Source organism: Apaloderma vittatum, unplaced genomic scaffold (genome assembly GCF_000703405.1).
Source record: "Apaloderma vittatum isolate BGI_N311 unplaced genomic scaffold, ASM70340v1 scaffold22068, whole genome shotgun sequence".
Taxonomy (NCBI): domain Eukaryota; kingdom Metazoa; phylum Chordata; class Aves; order Trogoniformes; family Trogonidae; genus Apaloderma; species Apaloderma vittatum.
Window position 1 is genome coordinate 8,383 of NW_009732705.1, and position 9,934 is coordinate 18,316.

General features: G+C 41.3%; 1 protein-coding gene across 1 annotated transcript in view; it reads right to left on the minus strand.

The window, feature by feature from the left end:
* DHX36 (DEAH (Asp-Glu-Ala-His) box polypeptide 36) overlaps positions 1–9,794 on the minus strand; it is a 16,988-nt gene extending 7,194 nt beyond the window's left edge. The window contains exons 1-14 of the mRNA XM_009875629.1: positions 9,688–9,794; positions 8,701–8,902; positions 8,390–8,428; positions 7,056–7,226; positions 6,070–6,149; positions 4,991–5,065; positions 4,686–4,852; positions 4,033–4,114; positions 3,413–3,553; positions 2,663–2,765; positions 2,002–2,089; positions 1,148–1,203; positions 980–1,044; positions 456–599 (exon numbers count right to left, since the gene is read on the minus strand). Of these exons, the coding sequence (XP_009873931.1) occupies positions 456–599; positions 980–1,044; positions 1,148–1,203; positions 2,002–2,089; positions 2,663–2,765; positions 3,413–3,553; positions 4,033–4,114; positions 4,686–4,852; positions 4,991–5,065; positions 6,070–6,149; positions 7,056–7,226; positions 8,390–8,428; positions 8,701–8,902; positions 9,688–9,794 (1,520 nt within the window). The remainder of the gene's footprint in view (positions 1–455; positions 600–979; positions 1,045–1,147; positions 1,204–2,001; positions 2,090–2,662; positions 2,766–3,412; positions 3,554–4,032; positions 4,115–4,685; positions 4,853–4,990; positions 5,066–6,069; positions 6,150–7,055; positions 7,227–8,389; positions 8,429–8,700; positions 8,903–9,687) is intronic.
* Positions 9,795–9,934: the final 140 nt, after the last annotated feature.

Sequence of the window (9,934 nt, forward strand, 5' to 3'; positions counted from 1 at the left end):
AGAGCACAGAAGCCTCCTATCAGCTGCTCAAAAGGAGTAATGAAGAGGCCAGAGAAGAACTGTAACTCTGAACAAGACAGAAAATGGTCCACGAGGTATTTTAAGAGGCGGAGAAATTCCAAAAAACTTTTGTTATATAGCTAGGTGGTATCCATTTGTAGGTACTTTTCAGATCAATGTACCATAGCCTCATAAATCAGCTGTGAGAGCAAACTCTACCAAGAAATATTTAACAAAATGCTGGAGTGAAAGGAGAGAAACACAGGAGTTACAGGCAGCACAAGCTCAGCCAGTTTTCTAGACGCACAATGAAGCCGTTCTTCCCGTAAGAACACGAGCCAGCTGTGCTGCTCAACACCTGAACCCCACAGGAGCCTCGCGTTCAGCACAGCCCCGCTCCCAGGCTCACGGAAACTCCATCACAAAACTTTCCCGTCTGCGCCCATCAGCCTCACCTTCCTGCTCGCCCCTTCCTCTGCTTGGCGTTGGCTTTACTGACCCACTCTGCGGCCATGGTGCTGATGTTGTTCTGCGTGTCAAAGTGAGTCTCCTTTATCTTCCCGCCGTCTATCACAAACACGACGTCATCTATTGTAATGCTGTTTTAAAAAAGAAGGAACAAAACGCAGCTCTTCATCTCTGCAAGCTTGACTTGGGGTCTGAAAGGGGTTTAGCCTCTCTTTATCCCCTCCCAAACTGTGAGACAGTAATCACAAAAAAAATAAAATAAAATCTGTGTTTGGAATTGCATTAAGAATTGCACTACTAAGCAGTTACATCTATGTTTTACTCGTCTACAACAACTAAAGGAAAATTCCTATTTAGTCTACAAACACTTCTAAAGATCAAGTGTTATAAACGAATGGTACAAACACAAAATCATGTATTTTTGGAAACATTAAACAGGTTTATGCTTTATCACTTTCATTTATTTTGATAAATGTAGAGGGTTTTTTTGTCTGTATAGCTAGCTATTTACCTAGTCTCTGCGATGTTGGTAGCAATCACGATTTTCCTTACTCCTGGCGGGGTCTTCTTAAAAACCTGTAATTATCCATGGCCCATTTACACGTTTGCCAAAACCAAACATATGCTTAATTAATATTTTTTTGTAGTTATGAAATACTACAATAAAAGAAAAGCATACCTGAGTCTGGTTAACAGTAGGCATCAATGAATGTAAAGGTATGATAATAAACCTATCTGAAAATTAAAAATCAGTAAAAGATACGGTATGAGCACAGAAACTCTAATTTTACAGAAAAATCAAGTATGCACAATAGAGAAAATACGATGCAACTAAGCGTTTCTTATTCTGAATTCACAGATACGTGTCTCAATGGCAAAATCTGAAGTGAAAAGGTATACAGGAACGTATTTTTTAATTATGCTACAATGACAAGTTTCAGAAAATATATTAACATTATTTATATTTAATTTTAGGTTCTCAAATTACTTTAATAATTCCCCAAGTTAAAAAAATGTACCTCACGGACTGTACACAGCATGAACTGTGAGACAACTAAGTGAATAGTCAAGAGCAGAGTTCGACAAGTTAGGTGAAAACCTGGAGGATGGTAGTGTCCTCTTAAAAAACCCACCTTCTTGGCATAAACAAGATTTAAAAGAACTATAATAAAGCAATAGACAGAAGGTGCTGAAGAATGAAGAAAAGAGGAAATGAACGCAGGAGGAGTGAAAAAAGGGGGTTCAGTTTTGGATGGAAGTTACCACAGCTACGAGGAGGGACAAAAAGAAAACAGACTCGGGTCTGAGACTGTTCTTCAGATTGTTCACTCCTACACTGAGGAAAATGAGTTATTAGCATCAGCAGATGAAAGACACCACAGAAATTAAAAAAAACCTGAACACACTGCAATCATTCCAAGAGAAGATACAAGAAAAAAGCCCATCTAGTGCAATGCCAGCAATGACATGCAAAAATAAGAGTTTGCCACTAACACTACTGCTAGAATTCCCATGTAAAATTTTGGGACTTACCTGACTTAAACATGACTTGTGACATCAAGAGATCATGCAAAGTGCTAATGTTGTCCCAGCCTGGAAGAAACACTAGAATTGCACCATCCTAGGGAGAAAAGAGGGAGTGAAGGGAAAAGATGTTAAATTAATTTGTAATTATCATTCTTACCATCAAATAACTAAGGTGTATAATTAATTTGAATTAAAAGCTTATCTGAAAGGAAAGATGCAACAATCTGCATTAAATCGGCACCCAAACCTTCAGATACCCATCCTGTTTTAGTTACAAGACAATCCCTACTGCCAGTGAAAGAATTCAGACTGTTTTTTCCCTTGTCAGGAGAGACCATAAGTGAGCACATCAAACATTATCTGTAAGTTTTCCAAGCTTCTCACATACATAGTTCCCACCAATAACCACAACCCCACCTCAGGTAAATGCTGCACGTGTGCTCCCCTTTAAACATGGACTCTATCCCATCATTTTGAAGAACACCAACTAACCACGCTGTAAACTCGAGGCTTACATAGTAATTAAATATTTAGAGCTGTTAGATTACTTCTCAGAAGAGCAAGACAAAAGAGTTCTTCTTTATATCTGTACGAGACACCAAACTATCAGCTCTGACCCCAATTCAGCCGCGTCACTAAAACGTGGTGACCGGAGCCGGGAGCGTACCTCTTCCTCCAGAACGATGTGTCTGATAAGTGCTGCTATGAGGTCCAGGTCAACCTTGTCATCGTCCATCATTTCCAGGGCATCTATAGTACTCGCTGAATACCTACAAGCATTGCAAGCACAGACTGGTCACTTCCTCACGTACAGTCACGCGCTCGTCCTTCCGTTGTGAGGCTCTGCAGCCACGTGGCCGTGTAACCCGCTACTGCTCAGCTCATCTCTTTGCTCAGCTGCTGCCCCTCCAACGTCCTCGAGGTTCAGTTTAGAGGGATTATCGCCAGTTTAGAACACTACATTTAACAACTACCACGTTATGACTGAACTGCACGTGAAGCGTTTACACGGTCTCTCTCCTCCTCATGGATTAACTACAACTTACACAATCTGAGTTCACCTTTCAATTCCTCTCTGGCTCACAGCGAGTACAAGAGGCATCTCACCTCTTCAGCCCCTGGATTTCACGCTACGGACAGACTTGCCAATTGATTCACAGGACGTGGTGGGAAAGGGAAGGAGGAGCACACATGGGGTAGGCCAGCGATACAGCAAGGAGGCCTCTTCCCTTAGACAAGGGAGATAAAACCCAGTTACCTGTATTCATTACTGTTACTAAGCTGGACAGTCAGACAGTCCCAAAATGCAGAGGACATAGAAGAAACCCAGGAAAAACAGAATAGAGTACAGCACTAATTTATATTTTCAATTAAGAAGTGTCTAAAAATCTGTATTCAAGAGTAACTAGAGGACAACCTGCCCCGCAGCTGCCTTAAGTAGTCTGGCCATCGTTCCCTGTAGATTTCCTCTTTTTCTTCTTTTTCTGGTCTGCTTACATGTCCTTGCATGAAGCCTTTCTTCCACCGCGGCCGACGGTCTGTATTTTCTGGAGTATACCTTTAAATGTAAGTAACAAATATAATCAAATTTTGAAATTAAAGTCATTTAAAGTCTGCTGCATAGCAGTTTTCTAAACTATGGACAATAGGCTGCACTTTAGCTATATCATGTAAATAAGATTCTTTTTTTTTTCTGAAAGGAAAAGACATGTAGTATCTCTAGTGAGCATGAGAACATGTAGGAAAAAAAAGTGTGAATTAACAGTTCACACTAGTGAAAGACTAGTTTGATTTAGCAGCCTGAAAATTCACCACACCCAAAGAAAGTCAAGGTTCTTTTCTTCCTTCTTAAGCCAGCATTTCCAGGTAGCCACGTGCCTGTAAAAGCTACTCAACTTCCCTTGAAAGGTCTTCCACTGAAAACCACAGCTAATTCTTCCACAGGTTATCTACATCAAGATAATCCTTGAAGAGACCTACTAAGCAAAAAAAAACCCCTAAATTCTGTCTATAATGGCATTCAGAAAATGCACGTACCGTAACTTCTCAATTACATCTTCCAGAAGATATTCCACCACAGGGAAAGTGAACCCAGGTATGTGAATCATCGGACAATTATCTGTCGAGGAACGCGTAACTCGGTTTTTAAACAGCAAATAAAATACGGTACTGAAAAATTAGAGGCAATAAACATTCTTCACTATTTTTGTGATACAGTTGCCAAGTCTATTGGGTTTTTCTCTTTGATTTGAAATTCTCACCGAAGACACCAAATCCAATTCCAAACAAAGCTGGTGAACAAAAGGAAAAAACCCATAGGAAGGAAGCAGGACATTGTTCTCCAGCATGTTCATCTGGAGATGTTTTTCAGGAAAAAGCTGGACGACTGAACAACTGAAGGCTTCAATCTGCCTGGCTACTCTCACTAAGACTTCTAAAACCTGGTGAATATCAGTAAATAGGTACTATGAAAACACACTGGAGATAATGTTTCCACCGTATGTCTGAAAAGCAAATACAGGAGCAACATATGCTCAGGGTGAGATAAAATTAAGGGAATAAGCATCTCCAGCAGCTGGCAACTCCTTGTTAAATTGAAGATGTGATCTCTTTTGATAAATATCAATCCGGAAATTTGAGAATGGTCTAAATTATCTAAGAGGAATATTCAAAGGAAGCACGTCACCTACCAAAATACTCCGAAAACTTCTCTGCATTTAAAGTAGCACTCATCAGTATCACTTTGAGATCCAAACGAATACTCAAAAGATCTTTAATAATGCTCATCAAAACATCCGACTGCAGATTTCTTTCATGAATTTCATCAAGGACTACATGACTAATACTGGACAAGAGCCTAAAATAGAAGAGCAGGAAGTTAAACATTCATTTTAAACAATTAAAAAAAATCCCAGAGCTGAGACTGTTAGAAACAACTCAGTAGTCAAGTAATTTCATAATTGTATTCAGTTTCTTATTAAATAAAAAAACTTACTTATCTGACTGGAGCCACTGCAGGACGATTCCTGTGGTACAGTATAAAATTGAACCTTGTTTCCTTGGTAATCGACTGAAAGAGATACATTAAGAATTCCTCATTTCTCGTCTGTATTTTACCAAGTACTTTAAAAGCTTAAAATCAAGATGCAGACAGTCATCCTAGACATTCTGGAGTATGTCTCACTCTCTAACTTGCTCACTTACACCTCCGTTGGAGGAACAACGAATCACGCCACAGTTGCAAAATTTCTGTGATGGGGAATGGACTCCTTGTCATGGGACAGGAGCCCTCACTGCCCAGAGATCATTCCTCGCCGTCTGCACATTGATCTGCTGACCCCAAATCCTCGCAGCTATCTAAGCTCCGCACGGATAGCAGCCAAATATAAAGCAGTGTAACATTCTTGATTGAACAGTAAAGAAAAACAGAAATGAGATTCCACTAACTCGAATTAAAATCCTGAGAGGACTGAGCTATCATCTCTCACTGGCAGTTTTTCCTCAGTAATAACTGAGATTCCATTATCTGCTGGTAACATTTCAGATGTTTTTTTTCTAACTTACAGATGATTCCAAATACAACAGCTTTTGCTCTGTGCCACTAAGTCTACAGACTCTTGTCAGCGCACCGAACTACCACCTCATCCCAGTGGGATTACTCAGTAGGTAAGCGTAGTAAATACAGAATTTTCCCCAGAAATAAGGCTTATAGCATTATCTCCTTTAGCATTTCCATTTTTCCTTGAAATTCATGGATTAAGGACATCAGCTTTACCTCTATCTGTAGCAGAACCTCTGGAAGAACTGAAAAAAGGCCTTACTTGACACAGTACAACTTGACGCAAGCTGTTGTTAGACGTTGCACAAAATACAAGAATCGCACTCGAACTTTTGGCTAGATTTCAGAAACCTTTTTCCACTCCACCAGCTACTCACACAAGTCCCTTTTGGAGAAAACAGCGCAGTAATGGCAGTCATCTCCGTCAAGAACTACTTTTCTAACCTTCTTGCTTGAACAGCAATAGATACCGGGGTTTGGGAATGCACAAAGGCTGCCGAGGGAGCGGCTCTTACCTCTGCAGACGAATTTGGTACCCTGTGCTCTTGCCACTCCCACATGCTTCTGCCCTTTCAGCAGCGACTCTCTCAGCCACCTTAAAGAAAGAATGAAAAACAAAATAGTGCATTAAAATGTTTTTTAAAATCCCCCACCAGGCTGATCTATGATTAGCTACTCATAAATAGGAAGTGCCTAGAACCAAGATGTGACATAAACAACAAAGAAACACCCAAAAGTCACTTTTTCTCCTCTGCTGAGAAGAGTGTTTCCCGTCAGCAGTCCCAAGAACAGGTGTGCTGCCCAGGACACATTTTAAGGGAACACAACCATTTAGGCATTAGCAACGGACTCAAATCTTTTAGCAGGGCAAGCTTTTCCTCGTGGGAGGTAAGGTTCTATCATCATGTGATAAATAACTGCCAGCAGTTACTGTGCACTTAAAAGGCAAATTCTTTCTGGCTCATGAACATCCCCCTGAAGGGCCTGACACAACAGTCGTGTTCACTTTTGTTCACAAATCCATTAAAATCAGACCTAAACCGTGATTAATTTCAGAGAAGACCAAGGCTTGCAGTGCCAGCACTCTCTTAAGGACCAAAACGCACGAAACGCCAAATCAGTGTATATTACCAAGATTGGTATCAGCTAAAAAACCTACGACTGAAAATGAACACACAAAAAGCCATCGTCACTGTCCGCTACAGGCTGAACGCTCATCTGGAGCTTTAAGTGTAGCCTGAGTACAGGTGACAGCAGAGCAGAGCGAGAGGTGCACAGTGCCTGGCTGGTCACGTGGAGTCTTTTCACACCTTCACTTTCAAAAATCCAGCAGATTGTGCACCCAGCTCACAAACTTGCCCACGGATCCCAGGCCCAGCAAGAAATAACATTTCCACACAACGATTTCGGGTAAAGCAGTAATTTGTCCTCTGATTTATTGCGAAAAAAACCCCAGGATCACGAGAAGTAAGTTACTCAAGCTTGCTGAAAGGGCACTTACCGAGATGGCGCTGATCCTCCTGGGCTGAGTACAAACGATTCTGCACGTGGAGCCCTTCCCTCGCTCGATGTAATCATCCAGGATGAACTGTGTCACTTGCGTTGTCTTCCCACAACCAGTTTCACCACTTATCACGGTTACTCGATTATTGTTTATGAGGTTTATAAGTTCCTGTTCCCAAACAAAGAGAAAACATTTATTGTGTTACCATACAAAACAGATTTAGACAGATTCTCTGCTACTGTGTGGCGAACTTAGAGGAAAGTGTCATAGAAACTAAAGAAACAGACACTCATCTGTTCCTCCTAATACTAAAAAAAGTTTAAACCACACAGAAGTAATTTCTGGAAATTTGCACTTCCCATGTGTAAGGTTTAAAGCACATCCAATGTGAATACTTGCTATAAATACCTAAGATCCTGTATGAAAACAACATAAAATAATGAAAATGAAAGCTTGAAACGTATTTTTGGGCTTCTCTCCCTCCCACTTAGGCTCTGCACGGCTTTGGTGACTCACCACAAGCGCTTTCCCTGTCCGACTCCAGACTGTACCAACTGCAGATTTTCAGCACAATATTGTGCTGAATCTAACATTTCTTACCCCAACAGGAACACATTTCTTATGCTCCCAGCCTCTACCTCCCAATTCAATGGACTGTAAAGGGGAGTGTAACTATTTTAAGAAATAAACACCAACAGGAAGGACCGCATTACAAATACATTAACTTTAGAAAGGAAGCTGTGAAAGAAAATGTAACAGAATGCTCAATGTCTATTTCATACGGGCGACATCAAATGACGAATTAACATCAATTAATAATAACCCAAACTAACACTGACGTTTGACTGGGAAACTAATGGCAGTACGAGCCAGCAGCACAAACACTAACCCCGTGATTCAAAAAGGTTTATTTGGCATGATATTCAATTCTAAACTGGGCAAACATTCAAATGGCCACAGTTTTATATATAAGAAAAAGAAGGCAAGACAATTTATGTAGCGGTTGATCACCCCACACAAAATTCAAGTAACTAGGAACATTCTACAAGTTTAACTGGTAGAAAAAGAAGAACCCATACTTTAAAAACCAAAGTCCTTCAACGTATCTAGCATTCAATACTGCTTCTGTGAATAATGCTACCCCAACTACAGGTAAAACTGAACCTGAGCTACTTCTGGTGAGAAGTCAAACCCAGTGTCAGAACTTGCGAGGCTTCAGCACCTTCATAAAAGGCAACAGAGGTTTCCTGCCAGTCCCAGTCACACCACTGTTCTCTCGTATTTTACATCAAAGCCACAGCAATACACATTCTTTCAAACTAAATAGTTACCTTTCTCATTCCATATGAAGGGAGCTTCTCCCGGAACCTCTGGGGAAAAAGAAAATAACAGCACGTATCTTTAAATGCCTTTTCAACACTGATGTAACAGAACAGACTTCATCTACGATCTAGGCTAAACTGAGAATCATATGACAAACCATCCGGCTAACACTTACCCGGACACAAGTCCACATGTTTTCAGTTTCATCAAAATTTAGCAAAATCATTGCAAGAAGTTACGTTTTCAGGTTAGTATAATTTTTCTTATATATAAAAAAAACTCCGATCAAAAGCCTCTTACTTAACACATGGAAAAGTACCTGCATTTCAATGTATCTAGGATCGGATTTTTTCTTCCTTAGGTCTTCTTTAAGCTGCTCATCCAAATCAGCATCCTGCTCGTTTTTCTCAAAAAGATATTCCACGTCTCGATCAAGACATGTTTTTTCCAACACTGGTCTCTGCCTCACCGGGGCTTTTTCAGCATCTGGTTTCACTTTTGCAGGCTGTTCCGGGGTAGGTCTGAAATAAGTGCAGAGAACAGGAACTCTGAAGATTATCCAAGACGCACCTGGCTACTGTGAGTACGCTGAACCACCCACGGCAAACCTTAACCCGGGGTTTGAGACACGGTGTGACCATCGGGCAATGAGATGATGCTATATGGTATTACAACAACCGAACTCTCGAAATTACCGGCCTCAAAAATTTCACCTCAGCATGTAGAAACCCAAGGTGCTCTTTTGCACTAAAATGAAGTAACAAAGCAACAAAACATCTCCAGAGCATTACTGCTTGACCCGCTGTCAGAACCACCGTCCTGCCACCGGATCCTTCACCAAAACAGGGACCCAAGCGCCTCCTTGCTCTTACTTTAAATCCCTCGACTGTTAAGAAGAGACTCTATCTCACAAAGGCCAACAAATCATCCCAAGACTGTACAACAATGAAAAAATGAAGTGAAATGCCGCTGTGGAAGAGCAATCCTGGAGGCCAAGGGAGGTGAAAAAAATCCATCTGCCTACTCCAGTGGGTCTGGAGATCACTTACAGGATTTTAAGCAAAACTACATCATCTCAAACTCAGCAGTAACCTGGAAAAGAGTTTTATAGCCATAGCTACAACCCCTTCAGTACCACAGTACTTCTAGAGGAAACTTAAGTGTGTTTGTTAACCCTTGTACATAAATATTTTTCTGTGTCTTCCTATTTTCTCATAGATTCTTCCCACCAGTTGGAGGGAAGTTTGTTCAATCCAAAGCAAATAGCACCAGCAAAGCCAAGCCACCAGCAACTGATTCTCCTTACCCTTCTTCATCCCCAGACCACCAGGACATGGCTTCCTGCTCTTTCTCATTTTTGCTTTGGACGGTGTTCAACAGCTGCACGATTTGCTCTTCCCTGCGCTCGTCCATACGCACAACGGCTCTCTAGCAACAACAAAAAAGGACAAAAGAAAACAAATGCGCAATTTTCACGGGCACGAAGCGACAGGCGCTGCATTACTGACAGGAGGCACCAGCCCGGGGCGGCTCCGGGCCCCGCGGCCCTGCCG